The 27,503-nt window shown below is 28.9% G+C and overlaps 1 protein-coding gene and 1 non-coding gene across 2 annotated transcripts; both read left to right on the top strand.

The window, feature by feature from the left end:
• Positions 1 to 4,955: 4,955 nt before the first annotated feature.
• Positions 4,956 to 5,027, top strand: trnad-guc (transfer RNA aspartic acid (anticodon GUC)). The gene has a single exon. It is a non-coding gene; the product is annotated as a tRNA-Asp (tRNA).
• An 18,960-nt stretch (positions 5,028 to 23,987) lies between these two features.
• On the top strand, positions 23,988 to 24,659 carry LOC136087139 (52 kDa repressor of the inhibitor of the protein kinase-like). Its single transcript, XM_065809644.1, has one exon. It carries the CDS (start codon positions 23,988 to 23,990, stop codon positions 24,657 to 24,659), a length of 672 nt encoding a protein of 223 aa, XP_065665716.1.
• The last annotated feature ends 2,844 nt before the right edge of the window (positions 24,660 to 27,503 follow it).

Raw genomic sequence — 27,503 nt, 5'->3', positions numbered from 1 at the left:
CCATCGCAAGTAGATATTGTAGTTTTAGCACAACTTATCTCATCACTTCGAGAAACTTCGTCCACAATATCTTCAACAACTATCTGATCTACTGATGCATTCGTTGCTATTCCACATGTAGACGTCACATTCAGGTCTTGATTTTTTGTTGTGATGTATTTCTCTATATTCATTAACTTTTTTGTTTTTTGAAATTATTTTTCTTTTTCTACCTTCCGTTTTCTATATTCTGACCCAGATGGTTTTCTTTTGATAAGATCAACGTATTCAGTCATTTTACAATAAATTAAGTATATCTCTGTAAATCCAAATATATTTAAACATAAATTACCACAACAAAACTTCGTTATAACGCTATTTGAGCAAGAGAATTATTTAATAGCGTAATTGTAGCTCAACGCTTATTGGTTAATGACCCCTATTAGTGTTAAAAGTTCAACACCGATTGGTTAATTACTAATTTAATGTTTTTTAGCTTAACTCGTAAAATTTATTTACGTCTTTGTAGAGTTTTCTTGGCGTTTTTTTTTATATGGTTTAGTTTTAACAAGTATAAATAAGTACTTATAACTACGTAACTTTTTTTTTCGTTCGTAGACAATAATAAAAGTACTTTTAAATAATTAAAATGAGATACAATCTCGACCAATATAATGATTTTGCGCTAAATTTCGCCCCTTTATATTTGGCGCCCTGGGCCATCGCCCAACCAGGCCCTACCCTAACGCCGCCACTGTATATATATATATATATATATATATATATATATATATATATATATATATATATATATATATATATATATATATATATATAATTAAAATTTAAAAAATATATATTTTAAGTATTGTAATGTTCTTAAGTGGGAAAAATTTTTTATAAAAATGTTACCCATTTAAATTGGAAAAAAAATCACCTGGAGAAAAAAAGTATAATTTATTATGGATGCTGCAACAAGAACAAGCAATGTATAAACTTACAAAATCCAGGGCAGGTTGCTTTAAGAAATCTAGTAAGAAAGCATATAGACGGAGGCTTTGATGTTGTAGTGAACTCCATTCCCTCTGAACTGCGTCCAAAATGCAAGGTTGCAATTTACAAGAAAGAGTTATTCATCCTTTATTTACTTTGTATAACTAAAATAAATCTTTTAAATGCAAGGTATAAATGACATTCTTTTGAAAAAATATAAAACTGTCAACAGTGCAGAAACTTCTTGACAAATGGGAAATGTTATTACTTTAATGCATGGAAGAAGACAAGTATTTGCTAAACTATGTTAGTATCTATTCTGTAGCCTGGGAAGTGATACTAGAAATAACATAGAGGTCAACATCCTCTCAACCTAATTTGCTTAAGTTTAAATTCAAATACTAATGCTTCAACATGTGGAGACTGCTTTCAATATATAGGAATTCAATAGTATTTATCAGTATTTCAATATAGGAAAAGAAAAATCAACCGCTAAAAACATAGAGAAAGTTATCATGTCCAAAGATTTTAAATTGTCTCAACAGGTAGCATCAAATGTTCTGAAAACAATTGGTGGAAAACAGGGTAAGGTTAAATTATCAAGAAATAAAACATTATTACTAGCACAGATTAGAGAAATACTCTCTCCAATCTGTACATGTAATAATGATCTGTACATGTCCAGATCTCTAATCTGGATTACAATCAGGAATAGTACATAAATGGTATTGAATACGTAGAATTCAATATCAAGAGAAACTATGATCTTCCTGAAGCATAATTAAAAACATGTTGATTGAAACTAGAAAAGATGTTGGTCAATCAGGATTTGAGAGTAATTTGGAGGCTGATGTGAACAGAAGGTTGCATTCACTAGATTACTTCGATTGAGTCTAGCAGTTAACATTTCAACAAGGTGCTAACCATATAGAGGTTCAAAAAGATGTAGTATATGTTAAAGATAAATCTATGTTTGTTGATGAAATATGCAAACTAAGAGATATAACCCTTCAAAAAGCAATTTTGAGAATCGGCATTGATGAGGGCCAAGGGTCAAGTAAGGTTGCTATTAACCTTGCTGATTTAGCAAAACTTAAGGATCAACTAAGGATTCAAAAAAATTCAAGTGTAAACAAAGTTGTTTTACTGGTAATTGTCCGATATCTTGGTTCATTAATTCATCATTAATACTTGAAATAAAAAATTCACAAAAATAAATAGATTGTCATTATAACTTAAAATTGTAAGATTTATTGTCTACTATTGGGTCTTTTTAAGCTATCTGTAGAACCAAAAACAACAAAGTTATGCCGTTATAAAATTTATTACCATTAAAATACCATTAAATTACCATTAAAAAATCCGCTAAATTTCAATTTAGGAGTGACTCCAATTTTAAATTATGGCTAGGGTTCTCCTATTACGCTTAACTCATAATATTGGCATAATAGGAGAACCATAACGCCAACCCACAAAAAAATATTGATGATAAAAATGCGTATTTACCATCAATATTTTTATGGTATTATTTTTTAAGGAATCATTTCTACTTTTTTTTAATTTGCTCATAGATGACAAAAGTATAAACTCATATATGACAAAAATATAAACTTTAAAAAAAAAGAGAAGTTTTTAAAATTGACATCATTTTGATCTCAAGACCAAAACGATGTCAATTTTAAGAATTGACCTCACCCCATTGTCCATTATTGTCAAACTTCGCAGCACCCCCTCCCTACCCTTATTTACTGACATTTATGGATGTCCCCTAAGTACATACAAAAGAATTTTGATTTACTAAAGTACCTCTTTTTTTTTCCAGCCAACAACAGCGACATTGAAATCGGCTGCGGCTGAAAATGCGTTGCTTAATTGGTAGCTTAGTACTTGTTGTTAGTAACTTAGTAGAGGCAGCTTTAACCTCTAGTCGAGCTTAGTCTTAACTAAATTAACTACTAGTTTAAAAACAACCTTTTGAATTAGTCTGATATGCTGCATACCAGACTAATTTAAAACATTGTTTTTAAACCAATAATTAACAATTTTTACCTCTAATATACACCTAAACCAAATTCACAGTGAAAGCCAATTATTTCTAATAGAGTCTGGTATAACAAAAAAATGCATTTAACAAGTTGTATAAACCAGGGGTCGGCAACCTTTTGAGATGGAAGAGCCAAAAGTATCAATTTACAATGTTTTTCAGTTTTTAAGGAGCTACCAACATCTTTATTTCGATATTATTTTAATATTTGTGGATGGATATAAAAGGATGCATCTTGACAAAGAAAGAACTAAAAGAGGCTTGCAAGCCGCAGGTTACACCCCTGGTATAAAGGTTTAAATAATATAATGCAGACTATATACTTACATTAATTTTTTTGTTTGCACAGCAGGCTAACTGAAAACAACTTTGAAAAACAATAGTGTTACAAGTAAACATCTTGTGTATGCTTATTTAGTTCTGTATGTGTCGGTTCTTTTTAAAGTACAACACGGTTCTTTTTAAAGCATGGTTTTTAAAAAGTAGTAATATTAAAATACTGAAGATAGAGGTATGTAACACAGGACTAAAAACGCTGCCTAATTTCCATTTTTTAAGTAATCAAATTTATTTAAAAAAGTAACATTGTTGATGTCAACTTTTCTTGACCTTTCTCTCTCCCCATTGTCAGCAATTATCAAAAAAAACCAGACTCTCCCTCCCCCCCCTACACCCTATTTATTGGCGAATTTAATGGACAACGACAACTACAATATATTTACCAGAAATAAAGATATATACATTGGTTTTGTTCAAACAGATAAAACTCGTAATGTACTCAATATTCTGAAGGGTTCACTCTCTTATAGCAGAGCTAAAACAAGCAGAGCGACCATTAACTGACAAACATAAAAGAAAAAAAAAACAAGTAGCAAACAGTATAAAAAATATGGACTAAATGTAAGATAACATATATATATATATATATATATATATATATATATATATATATATATATATATATATATATATATATATATATATATATATATATATATATATATATATTTATATTTATATTTATGTATATATATATATATATATATATATATATATATATATATATATATATATATATATATATATATACACACACATACATATATAACGTTTTTCTTGAATAATTGAACCTTAAAAATTAACATTTATGAGCAATTTTTAGGTTCGATAAATAGTTTTTTAGTTTGGTTTTAAACCAAGTGTTTGTAGATCATAATAACGGACATCATTTAACTGGTTCTGCAGATAATTCTTTAATTGTCGAATTTATGAAGGAATTTTTTCCATAAGATATTGTATTACAACTTTGAATATTTAGGTGACCTGTGTGATTATTTCGTTAAGTGACTGTTTACTCCATTACGCAGAGTAATCCAATTATTAAATATGTGTGGGAGTTTTTTATTTAGGCATCTATGTACAAAAAGGCAATTTTCAATTTTTAGTATATCATAAAAAGTACAGATTTGGAGTTGTTTAAAGTATGTATATCTGTATTAAAATTATATGGCAAAGGTTTAATTATTCTTAAAGCCTTCTTTTGGAGAATCCATAGACAATTTACAACTAATGGGTTTAGAGAGGCAAGTCTGTAGGTTAGATATAATTATAATGGTTAGATTTAGGTGAGATATAATTATAATGGTTAATCCAGAAAGAAAAGCCAGTCGGTACTTTTTAAGAATTCACCCACCTCATTTTATTCGTAGAGTCGTCTCTGAATAGGGGATCAGAGATGCGTATCTTCCCAGCATAGTATGCATTTTATAATAGTGTTTCATTAATAAGATATTCATTTTATATTAGCATTTTTTAGGCTAAAATTTTTAAGTTTTTTATGCCAGGAGGAAGATACGTATCTCTGATCCCCTATTTATTTTGTTTTTTAACTACTTTAAATTAATTTAAATATAAATTAAATTGTCTTTAAAGTTGTATGTCCTCGGTAGTATAGTGGTAAGTATCCCCGCCTGTCACGCGGGAGACCGGGGTTCGATTCCCCGCCGGGGAGGTAATTTTGAATTTTTACGCTTTAATTGCAAAACCCATTTTTTGACAAAAGTACCGGTACCGGTAACTAAAAGTAATTTTTTTGGAAGTTGCTGAAATCCTCAAACCCTTAGTAGAACTTCAACAGAGTAAACAAAAAACTTAGTGCTGGATTAGGAGAGAAGTCGTTGGGATGGAGGGAGATACTATATTTTAATTTTTAAATATAATATGAAAGGAAGGGGGGCAAGTATTATATTCCGGCTCTGAAAAAACTACATTCTATTCAACAGTCATATTTGCTTTTGATAAACAAAATAAAATTAAAAAGATTTATAATGTTCAATCAAATAAAAAGATATTAGAATTGCATGTATAAGTACTATTATTCGACTAAATCAACTTTTAGTCGATTAGTAGATAATCCAAAGTCGATTAGATCCGCTATTAGATTTTTCATAGTCGACTAAAGTCGATAGCAACACTAGTTTAAACACTTTTTAATTTTAAATTTGCATAACGTAAGTTTAAACTTTAGATTTAAATTTACATAAAGTTCGTGCGCTTTTCCTAAATGATATAATTATGACGTTTAAAAGTTTTATAATGTGCAATTCCCTAAGGGCCTCTAACGCAAGTTATGAAATCATTGTTGCAACGTAAACGGCTAATTACTCTCTAGTGGTTATTTAGATGAGATTTACAACGATTTTAAACAAATATATTTATACCTTAGCAATCTTTTTGTTACATAACTCTAAAATGTAACTAAAGTTATAATAATCTCCTTAATCGCTCGGTAACCTAAGTGAAGTAACATGTGTTACACATTTACTAATAACATAAGATACTAATTTATTAATATTTGTTGCATGCGTACGAGTAAAAAAACTACTTGCGTTTTAGTCTGAATAAACATGTCAAAAACAAATAAATCCGTTATTAAGAAAGGAATAAGAAAACGAAGCTTCGTTTGGACATATTTTTAAAGAGACCAAAAGAATCAAACAAAATGAAGTATATGTTATAAGATTCTACCTTACAACAGTTCGACCAATTCAATGCAATCCCATTTATCAATCGATCATTGCATTAATTCAAAAATATCTAAAAAATCAACAATTTTACTGACGATATATCCGATATTGAGAGCGGTAATAAAAATAGTTTTGAAGAGACTGGTCATAAAAAATTAAACAAGTTGTTGAAAAACTTTATTGTTGGTACTGATCAGCCGATATCGATAGTACGTCATCCAGATTTTGCAAATTTAGTTAGTGAGTTAAACAAAAGCTACCAAATGCCATGCATAAATACGGTGAGCAAAAAATTAATTCCATCAATTACGGACAATCTAAGATCAATTTTAATGCTAGAATTGAAGGGATGTCATTTGATTACAATTAATTGTGATGTTTGGTCATCATTGAGTAAAAATAGCTACCTCGGTGTGACTTGTCATTTTATTGACAAAAATATGATTCTGGTTGACCGAAACCTGGATCATAGGTTTATGTCTGAAGTGAAAACAGCTGAATATTTATTTAATACGTTAAACGAAATCTTCAGTGAATGGTCAATCAGTAATAAGATTTTTGCACTAGTTACTGACTCAGGTGCAAACATTTTCTCTGCAGTAAATAAATTTGATGATAATGTTCTTAAGATTCCATGTGCTGGTCATCGTTTGAATCTTGTGGTTAACGATCTTTTAAACACGAGAGATATAAAAGTAAAAAAATTAAAAAATGGTTCAAAGTGTTACGAAGTAAAGGATTACGACGGTAATGGAATCTTAATTAATAAAGAAATTACAGAAAGTGAAGTTGAAGAAATTGAAAAAATGAACGAAGGCAAATTGGAAATCGCCTAGGTAATTTCATCCTGTTGGCATATTGTTGGTTCATTTAAGCATTCGGAGATGTTACAAAAAAAGTTAAGAGAAGTTCAAGACACTTCGATATGAAACTAAAATAAAGTTAGTACAGGATATAGCTATTCGCTGGAATAGCCAATTCGATATGATTGAATCTATATTAACTAATAAAACTGCGTTGGATATGATAAGCATCGAATACCAAAATATAAAAGACTATCTTCCCACTGCTAATGAATTTAAGGTGCTGGAGGATTTATGTGATTTGTTACACCCAATTAAAGAGCTAACAAAACTTTTTAGCGGAAAGAAATATGTTACAGTAACATTTCTGTTTCCAACATTGTATTCTCTACTAAATGGAATACTTGAACCACAACCCATTTTTACAGAACTAGTTAAGACTTTTCAAAAGGAATTGTTAAGGTCTCTAAAAGGCCGTTTTAAAAAGATTTTTGCTAATGATTTTTTTCTTAGCAGCTACTTTTCTTGATTTCAAATTTCGTAAATTTGAGTTTATCAAAAATGATATCGATAGATATGAATGCATTGCAAAGGCAAAAATGTTTATAAAAATATTTTATGAAATGCATCTAAAAGAATCCGAAGAAATCGATATAACAATTGAAACAAATTGTTTAAAATAACACTTTAAACTCATCAAACAGCTCAACTGACAATACCATAAAAGCATTTCAGCAATCGTCAACGCCACCGTTTGCAAATACTACTACTTTCGTTAACAACAAAAGACGAAAGCCAATCAACTTAATTGAACTTGTAACAGATAAATCATGTTGTCATTTAATTGAAAACAATGATAAACTGGAAAAAGAAATAAACGATTACAGTCTGCAATACTTTCAGAGCTACGAAAATAGTGCCATCGAATTTTTCCAAGCTAATCAAAAATTGTTCCCGGTTTTGACACAAATTGCACGGGTAATATTTTCAGTTCCAGTGACATCGGTACCATCAGAATGTTTATTTAATCAACCGGTTTAATAGATACGGAGCTACGGAACCGGCTGGCGCCGAGCTTATTGAAGCAGTTAGTTTTTATTAAAAAAAAACAAATAATGAAAAACATTTCTTTATCAAATAATGTTAAAAGAGTTTGAATTGAACTGAAATTTGTTTTCACTTATAATTCTTAGTAACTTAAAACACTTGTATTCTTTTTTGTTTATCTGATGAGCTTTTTTACAAACAGCTTAATTAATGGCAAGTTGTTTTCTTTCCAGTCTTTATTTTCTTTTCCTGTTTGGAAAAAACATCATTATTCATTCATTGAGCTGCCACCAGGCCAGGTGCTAGTAGGTGTCACGTGGTGGGGTACAATTAAAATTTTTGCTAAGTAAAAAAAAAGGTTCTTGTTTTTTGAAATTCGACGACTGACTGGTTTAAAAGGTCTACATTTGCCGGCTCATTTAAAAGGGTAAAATTTTCCGACTAAATGCACAAAAAATGTATTGAGGAGGAAAGGGGTGTGAACAATTTTAAATTTAAGTAATCTTTCCCCGTCACTGAATGGTTTAGAATTTGTAACTAAAGAGACTAATTTCATAGCTTGCAACAGTAGCATTTACTGTTAAGATAGTGCGTCTTTTTAACAAATCTTGTTGTTCAACGAACTAATTATAAATTTGTTTTTTTGTTTTTTACCCTAATTCGTTAAGAAACTGGTTAATTTTTTTTGGATTTTTTTAATCATGGTGCCTCTTTAAATTATATTCTTTGCACACTAAAACAGATTCATTACATACTGGCACCAAATTAAATTTACCAAAATGGTATTATTTTGCTATATATACAGTATCGGACAAAACGAGTGCAACCAAATAATGCTAATTTAGTTTCTTTATAAAAAAGTGCTGCATTTTTTCAATTTAGAGAAATAACTATGTAACTGTTTAGAGACAAAGTTCTTCAAGTTTTATTCATCACAAAGTTCATTATTTGCACACGAAAATTATTAAATTAATCAAAAGTATTAAAAAAAGTTGATTTCCTTTGGATAAAACAAATACAACTCAACAAAATGTTAACCAAGCTGTATTTTGCTATCAATATGTCGTGGCGAATCCTTTGTTGTCGATCACAGCCTTGCATTTTCGAGGCATAGATTCGATCAGGTGATCAATGAAACATTGTGCAATCGCTGCCCAGGCCTTTTGGATTTGTTCAAACAGTTGATCCTTATTACAAACACCTTCACGATTAATTCTGCGGTTGACGATCTCCCACAGGTTCTCGATAGGGTTGAGGTCCGGAGATTGAGGCGGCCAATCCATCACCGATAGGTGGTTGTCTTGAAACCACTGCTTGACTACTTTTGCAGTGTGTGGCGGATCGTTGTCTTGCTGAAAAACCCATTTTATTGGCATATTCCATTCAGCATGAGGTAACATAACATCTTTCAGGATATTTTTATACACGAAACGGTCCATTATTCCATTGTTTCGATGTATTGAACCTAGATCGTTAGCAGAAAAACACCCCCAGACCATTACATTGCTTCCACCATGCTTCACGGTCTTATGGCAGTAACGTAAATTGAGTTTTCCGGCCAGTCCACGTACGCGGCAAATGTCATCGCTCCCAATGATGTTGAACTTCGATTCATCACTGAACAAGACAGTTTGCCATTTCTGCACATTCCAGTCAATATGAGATGTAGCAAACAGGAGTCTTTTTTTCTGGTTTTTTAGTGAAATCAGCAGTTTCTTTGCAGGGGCGTCGAGAAAACAATCCGGCTTCAACAGCACGTCGTCTGATTGTTCGGTCCGATACAGACAACTCTAATTGCTTTTGTATCTCGACTGATGATATCCAGGGATCCTTCTTGACGGATTTGACGATCGTAGAATCCTCTCTAGAAGTGGTGGAACGTGGTCTTCCACCTTTGTTATCTGCTGCCAACTTTCCCGTTGAACGATATTTGGAACATAGTCTTGAAACGGTCCATTTTTTCACGCTATATTTATCACAAATACTTTTTTGTGAGATTCCACTTACGTAATCGCCAATAATTTTCTTTCTTAGTTCCAATCCAAGACTGTCGGGAACCATTTTTGCACTTGAAGTAATATAAATAATAAAAATAAATAATCACGCTTCTCAAGGCTTACCGTGTTACATTTACCTTGTGATAATATAATAATGCTCTGTGGAACAGAGCATTATTGTATTGTCACAAGGTAAATGTAATATATAATTTCACTTCTTGTATGGATGTTCTTCGATAAAACACTTTGATAAAACTCACTTCGATAAACTGTCTTGATAATACTGACTGATTGACTTCCATATACTGACTGAATTATGTGTCGATTTACATGTCTCTAATATAGTAAAATGAACCTGTGTGAACCTGTTCTGGAAGATTCTAGATGCTTCTTTTCGATGCTTCTGGAAGCTTCTGGATGCGTCTGGATGCTACTGGATGCTTCTAGATGCTTCTTCTGGAAACTTCTGGAAGCTTCTACATGCTTCTAGAAACTTCTGGAAACTTCTGGATACTTCCTTTAATTATTAAAAAACTTCCGTGACTTTGACACGGACCAAACTTAAGAAAGTGAAACAAACCGAAAAAGTTGCACTTGTTTTGTCCGCTGCAAAATGGCACTTGTCAACAAAATTCTGCCTAAGTGCTGTCACCTGTCAGTTGATTGCTCATGTCATGGCATGCTATGACTCCAGACTCCTGAACTGTTTGCTGTGGTAGTACAGTTTGTTTTGTTTTTAAGACATGTATAATTAGGAACACTTTTTAGCATTGCTCGATGTTGGTTGCAAATGTTTTGTCTAATACTGTATATATATATATATATATATATATATATATATATATATATATATATATATATATATATATATATATATATATATATATATATATATATATATACATATTATATATATATATATATATATATATATATATATACATATTTATATATATATATATATATATATATATTTATATATATATATATTTATTTATATATTTATATAAATATATAAAAGGTCTACCAGCTGAAACACCCCGTGGTAAGGTATTTAGGCGCCCGGTTATTTTAATATTATTATGCAAATAAAATATAATGTATTAAAATTACTTTTTGGAATAAATTTAACTTTCCAAAATTCTTTTTTTTTTCTTCCTGAAATTAAATAAACTTTTCAAAATCTAATTTTATTTTCGAAATGAATTTAGGTTATCAAAAATTGTTTTTTTTTTTTCGAAATTAATTGCACATTTCGAAATTATTATTATTCTTTCGAAATTAATTTCACTTTTCGAAATCCACTTTTTTTTTTCGAAGTTAATTTCACATTTCGAAATTCTGATTTTTCTTTCGAAATTAATTTCAGTTTTCGAAATACACTTTTTTTTTCGAAGTTAATTTCATTTTTCGAAATTCTATTTTTTCTTTCGAAATTAATTTCACTTTTCGAAGTTCAATTTTTTATTTCGAAATTAATTTAACATTTCGGAATTTCTTTTTTATTTCCGAAATTAATTTGGCTAATTCTATTATTTTCATAAGTTTTTATTGATTTCGAAAAAAAAAAGGTATTTCGGTACCGTTTTAATCGAAAATTTTCCAAATTTGCAATTTCGATAATGAACCCTAATGTCAATAACTTAAAGTGATAACTATGATACATATCAAGCTCATACTATGGAATTGTTAGATTACCTTAACGTAATGGCCAAGCTAACCATATCTTAATTTTTATGCTGAGAGGAATATCTACGAGATGAAAATAAACTGTAACATATTATTATAGTAAAAGTTCTGTTTATAAAGGGTGCAGATAACCAGTCATTGTGGAGATCTTTTAGCATAAGCTGTACTTAAAGATATACTTTTTCCAGTTTAAATAAACATCATGTGACTCAAGTTGTTCTGTTGATTTTTTAGCAAATGTGCTTCATTTATTAAAGATATAAGAACATCTCTCTTATGTAACAAACCTTTCATAGTTACAGCTGGAATTCAAAAAATATATATACTGCTATCACTAGTTATAGATTCAATATATATGTATATATATATGTATGTATATATATATATATATATATATATATATATATATATATATATATATATATATATATATATATATATATATATATATATATATATATATATATATATATATATATATATATATATATATAGGGGAGATGGGGACACCTTGATCTGTGGGGCAGCTTGATCTGTTTGCGCTACATCAACTATTTATAATAAATATAATTAATATAAAATTATTTTTTTTGCAAAACAACAACGAAAATAATTAGCCGGAAGTCTATGCGGTAGCAAACTATGACGTCACGCATATATAATTATAAATGATGATGTAGCGCAAAAAGATCAAGCTGCCCCACAGATCAAGATGCCCCCATCTCCCCTTTATATATATATATATATATATATATATATATATATATATATATATATATATATATATATATATATATATGTATATATATATATATATAAAATATATATATAACTTACCTGTATTTTAGGTGAAAGACCTCATATTTTTTTTTTTTTTTTTTTTTAGGTACCTTCTTTCAGGGTCGGGCTGGCTTGAAAAAACGGCCTGGGAAATTTGGTCACGGCGGCCCACTTCATTGTATGTTGCATATATTTAATATATGTATATATTATTTTATATATATATATATATATACATATATATGTGTATATATATGTATATATATATATATATATATATATATATATATATATATATATATATATATATATATATATATATATATATATATATATATTTATATAAAATGATTAAAAACAACTTTTGATGGAACTCTGAGTTTCATGCCTTTCGGCAATCATCAGCCATTGCGTATTTCGTCACTCAAAAACCGTTTAAAAATTACAAACTAAAATTACGGTGGAACGAGTTCTGACGTTCCAAAAACAAAACAAAACATAACAAAAAGACGTCAAAGGCTTTAGTCTCCGTCGATAAGGAATAGTAAAATTTTCTTTGAATGCCGGCACTTTGATACTATTTCATATCTTTTATTTAGCAAATTTTCTCCTTTATATGACAATATATGAAATTTCTCGCAGAGACAAAGGTTGCAAACTTTATGATGCTTGATTGTAGGGCTATTATTTTCCATGTAACAACAGATTTTATATTTTTCGATTTTAGCTTCCATATTTCTTTGGAAAGTTCAGTGTCATTTTTATATTTGGGCATATTGAAAGATTTAAGATGGTTCGCATATCTTTATTCAAATGTGGTTTCACTTATACCGAAATAAACTTTATCTTTGAATTGAGGATCTCCAGAATTTACAGTGGCTTGGTATACGACATTGTTAGAAAGGCATTGGTTATTTAACGGACAAATTTTTTTGTCTATGCAGTTGCATTTTTATGATGTTTTATTTTTATCGCTTTGTAAAATTTTATTGTTATTTGCATTTATTAAAGACTTGACATTAGGCATGCAACTATAGCCAACTTTAATATAGTTTCGATTAAAAATTTTATGAAGCCTGTGTCCTACTGGAAAGTGTTGGTGAATTAAAGCTAAAAAGCGATTTCCAATTTTAGTTTCAACATTTTTGTTTAACGGGGGGTTGTACCATATAATTTTACGTTTGCAATGTGTTTTTTGATTTTTGTTTATTTGGGGTTGGTAAGTGAGTTTTGAATTGTATCCTGATTTACGTAAAAACTCTTCATACGGAAGATTGGAATTATTGAAAACAGTTTCATTTATTTAGATAAATATATATATATATATATATATATATATTATATATATATATATATATATATATATATATATATATATATATATAATCTTCGTATACTTGGAGCATTAAATATATATATAAAATCAACTTACACCAAGTTTTAATGTTTATGTATAAAACAAATTTAGGATTATCTACTAAAATATTTCAATCCTATTTTGACAAAATAGTTCATAAACATCCAACAAAATTTTCAAGTAACAACTTTAAAAATGAATCAAAACAGGCATTCTTACTTATGGATTTTAATATATCCGATTTTAGATGTTTTTTTTAAATGTTTTTTTTTAATTAAAACTCAAATACATAAAATAATTAATACAAAATTATGTCACTGAGTGTATCAACATTTTTTTTTTTTTTTATTATCTTAATTATTGTATTTCCTCTATGACGTTTGCTAATTTATTTACGTTATTTCTATGAAGTTGACTAATTTATTTTTGTTATTCCTATGGTGTATATTAATTTATTTACTTTTTATTTTTAAATCTTACTTTAAACTTTTAATTTTTAAATAAATGATAATATCTTATTTATTTTTTCTTATTCTGAAAAAATGATCTTACTCTTTCCTTAAAGTTTTATTCTTTAAGTTTTTCTTTAAATGACAAGGAATTGTTATCTATTTTACTTTTTTACTTTTATTTTTTTTTATAAATAGTTTGTTAACTATAGATATTTAAATATTACGGTTTTTGTAAATATGTGAGAATAGGGCTCGGTGATAAGGCTAAACTAGTCTTCTTTTTGACCTGCCAATATTTATTTTTATTTATGTGCTTCGAAACTGTATGTATTATTTAACGGCAAAAAAAAAAAAAAAAAAAAAAAAAAATATATATATATATATATATATGGCCTTCGCGCCGCCCATAACAGCGACTATGAATAACGCCCTTATTTTTCTAAATTTACCTATATTATATTAGTAAAGGACTTTTTATTTTTAAGCGCATTATTGTTTATTATTATTTAAAGTATAAAAAAAAAAATTTAAACTTCCCAGCCTAAATGTTGATAAAAATAAATATTTCTAAATTACTGCTGTAAGTTGGAGTCTAGAAATATTAGACACAATCGCTATTGACAAGTATAGCAACTTTTTCATCATTTGTCGATGCCAAGACATCAATTATTGCATCGTTATTAATTCTCGGAAGAAGGTCTTTGTCACAAGACATCAGTATGAATGACTGTAAACTTGACTGGCTCATCAAATTTCTTAATCTGTTCAAAATATATTTCAATTTTGAAAATGACCTTTCACAAGCAACTTGTGATGAGGATAATGTCAGCACAAATTTGTAAGCCAGAAACAAATTTGAATACGCAAGACTATGCAAGTTAAACTTCTGGAGGACAAAGTAACAACAAACAATACATTTTTTGCAAGATTTGCATTTATTTCTGTGGTTGTCACTGTTTTCCACTTATGGGATTGTAAAGACAGTTTCAGATTCTTCGGATTTATATTGCTTCATGTTGTCCGAGACAGAGTCAGATACTTCCGTGTCAAATATCAAATTATATTCATCTTCAAGAGTTATTTCAAAAATTTCTTTGCAAAGTCCGATAATTCCATTTGAAGCTGATCTTTTGCTACACTAGCATCAAACTTTCTGAGCAACCCACTCAGGTGCTGCAATGCGCCACTAGGCATTTTTTTCAAAGTTTCTGCAAAATTTCTTGGATCTAAACAACATAAATCAATTTTAAACAAGATAAAAAAATTCAACTGATCATGCTATTCTTAAACTTGTTCATGATATTTTTCGAGCCTTTGATAAAAAAGAGTATACATTAGGTATTTTTATAGACCTTAGCAAAGCCTTCGACACAGTTGACCACCATATCTTAGTAAAAAAACTAGTAAATTACGGAGTTAAGAATGCAAATATAGTTTGGTTTAAAAGCTACTTGTCTGATAGAAAGCAGTATGTTTCTTATGATGGTAGTAAAACTGACAATAGGACAATCACTTGTGGAGTTCCTCAAGGATCCATTTTAGGACCGCTTTTGTTTTTAATTTACATTAACGACTTAAGCAGAGCTTCGAATATTTTAGACTCTGTTTTGTTTGCTGACGATACCAATTTATTTTATTCCCATAGTAACATAAAAACTCTATTTAAAACAGTCAACGAAGAACTGTTAAAAGTAACTGAATGGTTTAATACAAATAAATTGTCATTAAACTTAACCAAAACTAAGTATATTTTTTTTCATCGCTTTTATCAAAGAGACGAAATTCCTCTAAAGCTCCCAAATATTAGCATCGGGAATCAATTTATAAAAAGAGAACACTCAATGAAGTTTCTAGGTGTTCTTCTTGACGAAAATATCACCTGGACAAACCACTTAAAACTAATCGAAAATAAAATTTCTAAAAATATTGGCATACTTTATAAGGTAAAACCTTATCTAAATCAAACTTGCTTAAAATATATCTACTTTTCTTTTATTCATTGTTATCTCAATTATGCTAACATTGCTTGGTGCAGCACCAATAAAAAAAAACTAAACAAACTATTTAACAAACAAAAACATGCCATAAGAATAATATCCAACGCAGACCGTCTCTCTCATTCACAACCACTATTTATTAATCTAAAAATCTTAAATGTTTACCAAATAAATATATATCATCATTTAATTTTTATGCATAAAATCAATAACGATACGATGCCAAATATTTTAAAACACTAATTAAAAAAATACAGCACAAATACCTTACTAGACATGCAAAAAATAATTATGTTCAAGCTAAAAATCACTTTGAAGCCACTAAGTTTTCCATCACAACTAGAGGCCCACAACTATGGAGTAAAGTAATTAGAAATGACATCAAAACGCTTGCAAACATAAATATTTTTAAATCAAAACTAAAAGAAATAATTTTAATTAATCAAAACATGAAGGACTTCTTCTAGAGCTATATTTATTTGTTGGCCTTTAAAATATTGTATAGTATATTTTCATTTTATTTGCAAAGGTTTAAAAACTTAGTTCACTAAAAAACTTATTTTTTATTTTTTATTTTCTTTTTATGAAAAACTAAAGGTCTTGCTATAGAAGTTTAAATTCTTTTCATTATATTTCCTAATAAAGAATTCTTAATCGCAATAATTAAAAACATTTATATATAGGTTCAAATATCGTTTTTGTCTGTTTGTTTCTTTTTCATTTTTGCTTTGTGTTCAATTATATTTGAAAATAAGTTTTATAATTTATTATCTCTATTTTTTTTTGTCTTTTTTTTGTTTGTTTGTTTTTTGTTTTTGTCTTTGTTTGTTTTTTTTTTAAAAAAAAAAATAATAAAAAAAAAAATAAAAAAAAAATTTTTCTTTTTTTTTTCTCTTTCTTTTCTTTCTTTTTATATTTGATAACTTTTTTAATGACAAGATTTGATAGCTATATTATTTACGGATTATTGGGAGCTTGGCGATAAGACTATTTTGTCTTCTTCTTGCCCCCGCCATGTGTATATTTTACCAATACGAGAGTTGTAATTATTTTTAACGGCAAACTTATAACTTTAAAAAAAAAAAAAAAAAATCAGCATATAGATTACCATGCTCTGAGAATCTCTGTTTTAAACTACTGATTACTTGATCCATTACCATGTTGTGAACATTGATACGAAATTTATCTTTTGCACTTTAAAGTAGTTGATTTGTTCTAATTCTTTTCTCTTTCAAGCCAGTCTGAACTTCAATGTCGAGATTCCTTTTTCCCAGTTTACTGTTCGCAAGTTCTGAAAAATGTGTAGCTGCTTGAAAAATGGAATCAAAATTTCTATCTACTTTGCTTAACTCATTAATACTATCTTGAACCATATTATAGGCTCTTAGTATATACATTCCAGTTGTTTGCAAATATTCAGATAATGACGTTGTGTGCTCAAATACTTTTAAAAACAATTGTGTCGTCAAAATAAATTCAAAACTTGTCAATGAATCTAAAAGAGCTTTCGCTCTGTAACGGACGTCTTTATTGAATTTGATTGATGTAGAAATATCATGAAATGTTTGTAACATAACAATGTATAAAAAATCAATAATTTGTGTTTCTTGATCGGAGGTTTTGATGAAGAAATTTCCGAATACCTTAGTAAGGGCTCTGTCTTTCCCCTACCAATGGGTTTCACCAATTACAGATATATATTTCAATTTGCTAAATTCACGCCAAACATCGAAGCGTAAATATGATTCCGTAAAAATACTGCACATGTGTTCAAAACGCCAAATAAGGTATCAACTTCAACAGCTTTTTTAGTAACGTCACCCATTACCAAATTTAAAATATGGGCATAGCACCAAACATGAATCTGACCAGAGGAAACTGTATGTTAACCAGGTATTGAATCCATTTTATTGACCTTGCATATTAGAGGCTCCATCGGTTGCATTGCCAATACATTTACTTACATCAATGCCTACCTTTTCAAAAACACTACAAACCAAATCACACATTCCTTTCCAGTTGTTGATGTGCAATTGACTATCGATATTACACGTTCATGTACAGATTCGGTTACATATCGAATCAAAATTGAACACTGATCCTGTACATTAATATCTTGTGTGGTATCAATTTGAACACTAAACATACCGGCTTCTCTAATCTCTTCCACTATCATGCTTGTTAAAGATGTTGTTATTGCATCAATGACTTTATTAACAGTAGTTTTTGACAGAAAAGTGACCAAGTCGCCACGACCTCTTCTGTTGCCAACTGAATCATGCCGGGATTTGCTTTTTTGAGCCACCTCTTTGATATGTGCTTCCAAAAACGGATCAAATTTGCCAATTAGCAAAAGAATCTCAAAAAAATTTCCATGATCTACACTGTCATCAAGCATTGTGTACCCAGACTCTACTGCACCTCTGTAGCTAAGTCCACGCTTACAAATAATTTTTAAAGTTTTTATTACTCTTTCTAAAATTAAACGATTCTTTTTAACCTCTTCACCATGTTGGCGCGTATAAATACTTATAATATCTTTGGCATTAATTTTTAAAACGACTCTGTGCAGGCTGCATGGAGTGCACTTCTTTCATGTTCTGATATTCTTTGGTAAACATGCTTGGAATTTGCAATGCTATTAATCTGAAGGTTTGCTAAATGCCAGACAAAAGGAACAAAATAACTTTTGTGTGTTTTCTTCAAAGGTCAGCCTGTGACGAGGTTTATATTTTCTGAAATAAACGCTCTGGTAATTAATTTTACCGTTTAGATCAAAATTGTTTTGCTTCGGATGAAATTTAAAAAATGATTTCAAAATGCCTGCTTGTGGTTTCAAAAAATAATAATAATTGTTTTGAGTTTCTTCACTTGACTCGCATTGATTACTGTTCAATTTGTATTGAGTGTCAGAGTTAGGATAAGAGGTTGCATTGTCATCAAAACTGTCTGCCATTTGAAATTTAGAACCATGTGCATCTGCCTCATTAGGTGATAATAATACCGCATCAGCGCATTGCAAATTGGATGGAGATCAGTAATTATTTCTCTTGTTGTTACATCAGCCACATTGATATTAACAATTGAGTTAGTACTAAAAGATGTTGCAAACATGTTCGTTAACTTTTTACATTTCTGGCCATCGTTCTCTAAACGTGTTTTCTTTCTTATTCGTTCTTTCTCAGCACCTCCTTTTCGTTTATTCATTTTCTATGGGGTAGAGTATGTATGCCGGAAATAAACTAAAATAATTTGAAATTTTATTTAAATTGTTTTACACACACAATAATTATTATATTATTTTAAAAGTAGGAAAAAAAAAATTCATTGTATATTAAGTATATGGCTTATTTCAAGCTAATGCGCAGCATCTACAATTAAATTCTGTTTTTCAGTTCAAACAGATGCTGATTTAACAATGTGGAACCCATAGGATAAAGTTTCGAAGGCGTCCCCAGCGCCCCTCCTTTTGCATTTAATCATAAAAATCAAGAAAAATATTTATAATATACAATATGAACATAAGTAAGCGATATTTTTTAGAACTATAGATGTCTTATAAAATGAAAACATAAAACTAAAACGTTAATTTAATAATAATAATTAGGTTAAACAATAATATAATATTGTTAAACGTTATTTATTTACAGAATAATGATAAATAGTATTCGAATTTCGAATACTAAACTCTTGTATAACTATTACACAAATAAATTTGGTTTGAAACCGTAAATTCAAAAGAAACTAAAGCTGTAGATAACTTTACTTTTTCTTTCTTATTTTCTTTTCCTTTTTCATTTTTTTCTTTGTTTTTTTCTTGTGGCGCGTAGGGCCTCGTATCTCCCATAGGCCTATAAGGTCATATGACCTATTATAGCTTTTGCCTAAATCCTCCATTAAGTTCACATACTTGCCGAAATAATTTCGATGTGCAATCAACAAAATAAATAGTACAACAAACATAAATAGTAACATAGTTTATAACAACAAAATATTATCAATAATACCAACCTGTATCTTTTCTGTCAGTAAACAATAACAAATTTAAAAGCTACGTCATTATAAAATAAAAAGTTTATCATTTGTTAAATAATTTGGTTTGTTTACATTAGTGAGTTTAAGTATATAAGCGTTATCTCGAGGCAGTGGCAGGAATACAAAAGAATTTCTCGTAGATAATTAATAAGACTCAAGGAAATACCCTTTCTAACGCATCGCTTAAAACGTTCGCTAGAAATCTTATTTCTTACCACTTCTCAAAAATGTATGATACATGAATAATTAATGAATTTAAAACCCAAATTTTTCTTTTGACGCACTCGAGTGGAGTCGAAGCTCTCTGCATTTTATAAAAAAATTTTCTAACCCTTGCGAGTACTCACAGATAAACGGTTATATGTCTTCATAATATCTGGAATTTCTAAAGCTTCTTTTAATCTATAAATATCTACTTTTTGGAATCGAAACTCTGACCACGCTTCAGCATTATCTAGCTCATCTAATTCAAAATGTTTGTAATTTCAATAAGGGTAATCAATTTTAGATCTATTAATATCGTATAATAAATCAAATTCTACGTCATCGATAATATTTCCATCTTCTGCTATAAAAAGAGCGTCTCTTGTAACTCCCTAACATGTTATCTTTAAATTAAATGTAAAATTTGATGCAAATTTTCTTGTAACATCGTTTTTATTGTTTATAGCACAGATATTTTTTGGAAATAATTTTAACTTAAAAATAAGTTATGAATAATTAATGACTTAAAACGCGCTTGTTGAAGTTTTTACGTGCTTAACGTTTTTTAAACTTACTGTGGTACACTTGCTAACGCTTGTACTAACACCTCCTAAAGATAACGCGCGCATGCTTAAACTCACTATTAATATAATACTACTTTCGATCAGCTCAAGATGGCCGCCAAAATTTATATAACTAGCCGGCAGATGGCCTTTAAACAGATGTAATTAGAGGCCAGAAAAATAGTTACTATATTTTTAGTTAAATTTACATTTTATTTGGAAAATAAAATGTAGCCTAACTAAAAATATAATATAATTTTTTATGCCAACTGGCCCACCGGGAATCTCCCGGTATCCCGGCGGCCCAGTTCAAGCCTACCTTCTTTTCATTTTGCGCCCCTTGGATATATGCCGCACGGCTGTTTCAAAGTGAGCTTTACGATTCTTGTTATTTTTGAAAATTATTACTTAATGTTACTAAAACTTTTATAACTTTTGAAATACTAGAGATAATTTTGTTCTGTAAAAATATCTTTTAGATATTTATTATCAAATATAAACATTGTTAGACCATTATAATTTAAAAAAAGTTTACTTAAACTAAATGTGATGTGATACAGGGATTATTAAAGATCAGACATCAAAATCGCAAAATAGTATTAGAGAAAATATTTTAATGTTTTATATTTTACGTCGTCGCTTTAAAAACGTAAACAACAATTTACGCAAAAAACAATAATATATAATATATTAATAATATATAATAATAATAATAATAATAATAATAATAATAATAATAATAATAATAATAATAATAATAATAATATATTTATATATATCAGGGGCGGATCTAGGGTACGTCTAATACGTCCGAAGACGTACCCAAAAATATCAAAAATATAAATTATACTATATTCGATTATTAATTGAATTTAAAAAAAGTATATATCTTTTTTACTGAACTGTCAACTCAATAAGATTTAAGTACTACGCTTGCGTTTTACATTTACGGGCAATTGTGAAATAAAAATACCAATGGTTCTTGTTTAAAGCGATTTTTAAAACGTATATAAAAGTATCTTAACCGGAGGTTTAAGCAATTCTTGATAAATAATTTTTACTTAAACAGATCAACAGACGTACCCAATTTTATTTTAATAAATAGTTAAAAATCTTTTTAAATTTTTATTTAGCTTGTTAAAAAAGTAATTGAAAATTTTCTTTACTTATAACAATTTTTGGACGTACCTAATGCATAACACCCTTAATAAATTTTTGACCAAATCTATTGTTTTGCAATCATCAGGAGGTAAAAATAATAATAATATTCTATAAGTGATAAAATACATCAATAGACGTACCCAGTATTATTTCATTATATTATTTATCTTTATATTTAATTTAGTTTTCATTCTTTATTTTTTAAATATTCTGTTCTTTTATAGAAAAAACACTGTCGGACGTACCCATACGCATACACCCTAATATACATACGAATAATTCAAAATATTCAAAATTTGTTTAATTTTAAATGTTCAAGCATTAATTTGTCTGTCCGAGTATTAATTTAAAATGTCAATCAATCAAGAAATTAAAAACATTATGTTACAAAATGATAAAACAAAATTGATTTCTTTGAAAGATATGTTAGAAAAAAATATTAGTTCTTGTAAAGATATTATTGTTGTCGACTCTTGCAAAGCAGAAAAAACTCTTAAAATTTTTGAAATCTATCTTCCAAAAAGTTTTAAAGAAAAACATAATGGCAATATTGTTGTTTTAAGGTAAAGATGTTTGTTCAGGTTCCATAATTTTCTAAATAACTATTTGGTTAATTGTAATGTTATATTGACTGCTAGCTAGTTAAAAATATTTATAAATTTTGCATTTAAATACATTAATTATTATATTTTATGTATATCTCAGGTCTCAATCAACTGGAAACTGTCTGTACAGTTCTATCTCCTTGTGTCTAACTGGAAATAACTGTATGGCTAATGATTTAAGATTACAGACCTCAATTGAATTATTCTTAAATGCCGAATTTTATTCTAATCATCCAACTTTTCATAATGCTTTTGTTAATAATACTAGCTCTTTTCTATGCTTTGATAACATTCTTCCTTTATCAGTATCACTAAATTCTTTGGATTCAGGAAAAAAAAGTATAGATTTAGTTCAAGAAGAAGCTATTAATAATTGTAACAATGAAAACTGGTCTTCTTTCCTTTGTATTCTTGCATTATCAAGTGTTTGCAATAAGAAAATAGAATATCCATTTAATATTTATATCCAGATTTTGGTCTACATAAGTTTAAAACTTTATTCAGCTCTACTATTGTACCTCGTATAACCTCTTTAAACAATATTGAGTCTTTTTATCTCCTTTTTTGTTATGAAGGTGTTTTATATGATTTTTCTGCTCCTTTCCAACACAACCATTATACCCCTGTGATAATAAAAGAAAACTTAAAACGAAAAATTTCAAATGAAAGCACCAAAATGTAGCAGATTAAAATAAAATTTTATTTCGAGGCCAAACATCAAGATAGTAGTCTTTTATTGGACAATATAAAAAGGAAACCAATGGAAGTCTCTACTCAACCACCATTATCATTATCAAAATTTAGTAAAATTACATGTTGTGAATCATTTTCTTTACCGTCTAATAATTATGATATTGGTTATTTGGTTTCTAACTATACTAGTTATTCAAATGTTGCAAAAACCTTAAGTAGTTCTGAACTTCAACATTTAGTTAAATCTGTTTTTGTACCTTGTAAAACATATTCTTTTCCTAAAAATCTGAATGGGCGAAGTTTTCAATTTATGTGGATGGAAAAATTTCCATGGCTCACATATTCGAAATTATTTGATGGAGCCTTCTGTTTGCCATGTGTACTTTTTGGGTGCAATTTTCCATCTGAATGTAGTTTAGTCGAAAGATTATTTAGTAAGCCTTTTGATCGCTGAAATGAAGCTTTTCGTTACTTTCAGATACATGCATTTGGCAAAACCAATGATAGGTCTGTCTGCAGAAATAAAAGCTTACATGTAAAAACTGCTGAAGTTTTACTTTCAATGTCGTCCATTTGGTCTTGTAAAACAGAATCAATAGATATTACATCTCAAAAAATAGTTCAATCACAGATTTCTAAAAACCGACAGTTATTACAACCTATTATTGAAACAATTATTTTCTGTGGACGTCTTGGTCTTTCTTTACGAGGCCATAGAGATGATTCGGAGTTTCATCCTGAAAATGGTGAGTTTTCTAATCATACTGTAGGTAATTTTATTGAATTGTTACATTTTCGTGTTAAAGCTGGTGATAAAGTTCTTGAAGATCATCTTAAATATCATCAACGAAATGCATCTTATATATCTAAGACATCACAAAATCAGTTAGTAAGGTGTTGTGGAGAAGTTATTACTGACACAATAATAGCAGAAATTAAAAATTCTAAATATTTTTCTATTATTGCTGATGAAGCTTCTGACAGTTCAAATAAAGAACAGCTATCATTAGTTATACGATTTGTTGATTCGAAGTTTAATATAAGAGAAGAATTTATCAGTTTTTTACATTGCACAAATGGTGTTACTGGTGAAGGATTATTTGATATTTTGTTAAAAAGTGTTTCAGATTTTTCTTTAGATATCATGAATTGCCGAGGACAGTCATATGATGGTGCTGGAGCAATGGCTGGTCATACCAAAGGATTGTCCTCTCGCATTTTAAATCTAAATTAAAAAGCTTCGTTTGTTCATTGCTATAGCCATAGGCTAAATTTAGCTATTTGTGCCTCGTGCAACGTACAATATGTTAAGAATCTTCTGACACATGTTAAAGAAGTATCATATTTTTTTAATCTTTCACCTTCGAGACAACAAAAGTTGTCTTTTTTGGAGAGGAGCATATCGAAAGTACTGTTCCATCGGCTGTTAAAAAAAAGTTAAAAGATGTTTGCAGGACACGTTGGGTGGAAAAAGTAAATGGATTAGACACTTTTCAAGAACTTTTTATTCCTTTGGTCTCTTGTCTTGAAGAGATGTCTTTAAATGTCAGTAAGAGTTTTAATCGCTCAACATCTTCAAGTGCATCGCCTCTTCTGAAACTAATTACAGGTTTTGATTTTATTGTTGCTATGTGCATAACAAGAAATGTGTTTGACTTAACTCTTCCCATAACGGGAATGTTGCAGTCAAAGAGTAATGATATTTATGATGGTTTAAATCTTATTCAGGCGTTGAAAGATGTTGTATCTTCACTTTGAAATGCAGTTGATCAGCACCATCAAATGTGTTATGAACAGGCTTTAAAAATTGCACAAAATAATAATGTAGCCGAAACAAAGCCAAGAACTTCCTTTATTTTCAAAAACAGAGATAATACACCTTCTGAATCTATTTCTGATTATTTTAAGTTTGTTATCACGATTCCTTTGTTAGACCATCTCAGTGTTGAACTAGACACAAGGTTTGATGATACTACCTTAAAATGTTATAAAGCACTTGTGCTAGTTCCTAGAAAAATGATTTCAGTAGTGCAATGTTCTCATGACACCAGTTGGAAAGACTCCATCATATCTTTCAGTGACTTTTATGGAACCGAATCCGCTTGCTTTGTCTGGTGAGCTTGATTTATGGAAAGCCTTCTGGTTAAATTTATCCCTTCTAATATTTCTGAGACTTTAAAAGCGATAAATTTTCCTGGTTTTGAAAACATAAAAGTTTGTCTAAAGTTAATTGCTACCTTTCCATTAACTTCATGTGAGTGTGAGCGGTCATTTTCTTCGCTTCGGCGCCTAAAAAATTACATGCGAAGCACCATGGTTCAGGACCGCCTAAAAGGTTTAGCATTAATGAATATTCATACAGAGATAGTTATAGATATAAAAAAAGTCATTGATAAGTTTGCTACTATTAATCGTAGATTAACTTTTAAATAAAATTGAAATAAATATAAAATATATTTAAAAAAAATTTAAAAGTATAAAGTTTAAAAAAATACAAATTACTAAAAATAAAAACAGAACAAAAAAAGTCATCTTTATTTGCGACTGGTAAAAAAAAAATCGGCTATTTTCATAGCCACAAATCTTTTTAAAACATTATTGGCATACATCGCGTTACATACGTTGGTTTCAGATATATCGTTGTTGCTGTTATCATTCTTTGTAAATGCTATGTTGTTATAATTTTAGTGTTAACGTTTTTATTTTTTGAAGTTTTATGTATTATGCAAGTTTAAATAGAATAAAGATTTTAAAACTTACTTTTGCTATGCAAAATGTAAAACTAAGATTGCGGCATCTAATTTCTTTATATAAAATTCAATATTTATTATTATAATAAGTAATTATTTTGTTATATTTATATTTTTTATGTTTGTTACAATATAAACATAATATATAATTATTTACGATAAAAATATAAGATGTGTAAAATGTGTAAGATTATAATTTAAAAATGGAATGTGAAAATATTAGGCTAATTTGTGAGTATAAATAAATCTAACTTGTCAATATAAATAAATTTCTAAATTTTATGTAAATATACAATTTTACTATGGTAAGATGTCCTAGTAATATCCTTGCGTATTTTTTTTATAAATACAGAGTTGTCATTAGGGAAGAGCGGTGTCTAACCCCCCACCCCCTACAAAAACTTTATTGAAAAATTAGTTGGCAAATTTAGACTTGTATTAGGCAAGTTTTTAACTATAGTCAGCAAATGTCAGTAAACGATGACTTTTTTTTTTTTTAGAAGTAACTCGGCAAAAACATACGTTATTTCCTCCCCCCCTCCTCCTCCTTGAAGATCTTTTCGGAATGGCCCTGTGTATATATATGGTGTATTAATCCTTCCCCTCCAACTCCGGAATTGTGGGGGGGGGGGGAGAAAAATTGCTCGTGGAAAAATCAGATGTACCCAAAAAATTTCCTGGATCCGCCCCTGTATATATATATATATATATATATATATATATATATATATATATATATATATATATATATATATATATATGTTATAATAATATATACATATAATATATATATATATATATATATATTCTTATTATTATTTAATTGTACAAAGTATATACACAGGGCTGCCGAGAGGGAGAGGCGAAAAGGGCATACGAGCCCCAGACGCCAAGATAATAGAGGCACCAAAAGACAAAAAAAACCATAATGAAATTTTTTTATGAAAATGTTAAAAAAATTGAAAAAAGTAAAAAGGTATTAAAGAAGACACCAAGTCTTATCCAAACGAAATATTTTATTCATAAATCATATAAATGCTTTTCTAATTATTCTGAAAAAAAAGTTAACTATTATAAATAGCAAAAAAAAAAAAAAAAAAAACTAAATTAAATAACTTTATTTGCTAAGATTTAACAACTCCCTAAGGAGTGTTAAAATCCTAACGCAAATCAAATGTCACGCCTACCCTCAAAAAAAAAAAAGTCAAGACTTATAACTACAAGCTGGTGTCTCTCACCTATACCGTGCAAGGTGATGGAGGGAATTATCTTAGGTTGGACTATGAAACACTGTGCACAATCTAATATTAAAGTCTAAACATGGATTT

This window comes from Hydra vulgaris, chromosome 11 (assembly GCF_038396675.1).
Source record: "Hydra vulgaris chromosome 11, alternate assembly HydraT2T_AEP".
In the NCBI taxonomy this organism is placed as follows: Eukaryota; Metazoa; Cnidaria; class Hydrozoa; order Anthoathecata; family Hydridae; genus Hydra; species Hydra vulgaris.
The sequence above is the reverse complement of the archived record's forward strand: the minus strand, read 5'-3'. Positions and strand labels throughout refer to the sequence as shown.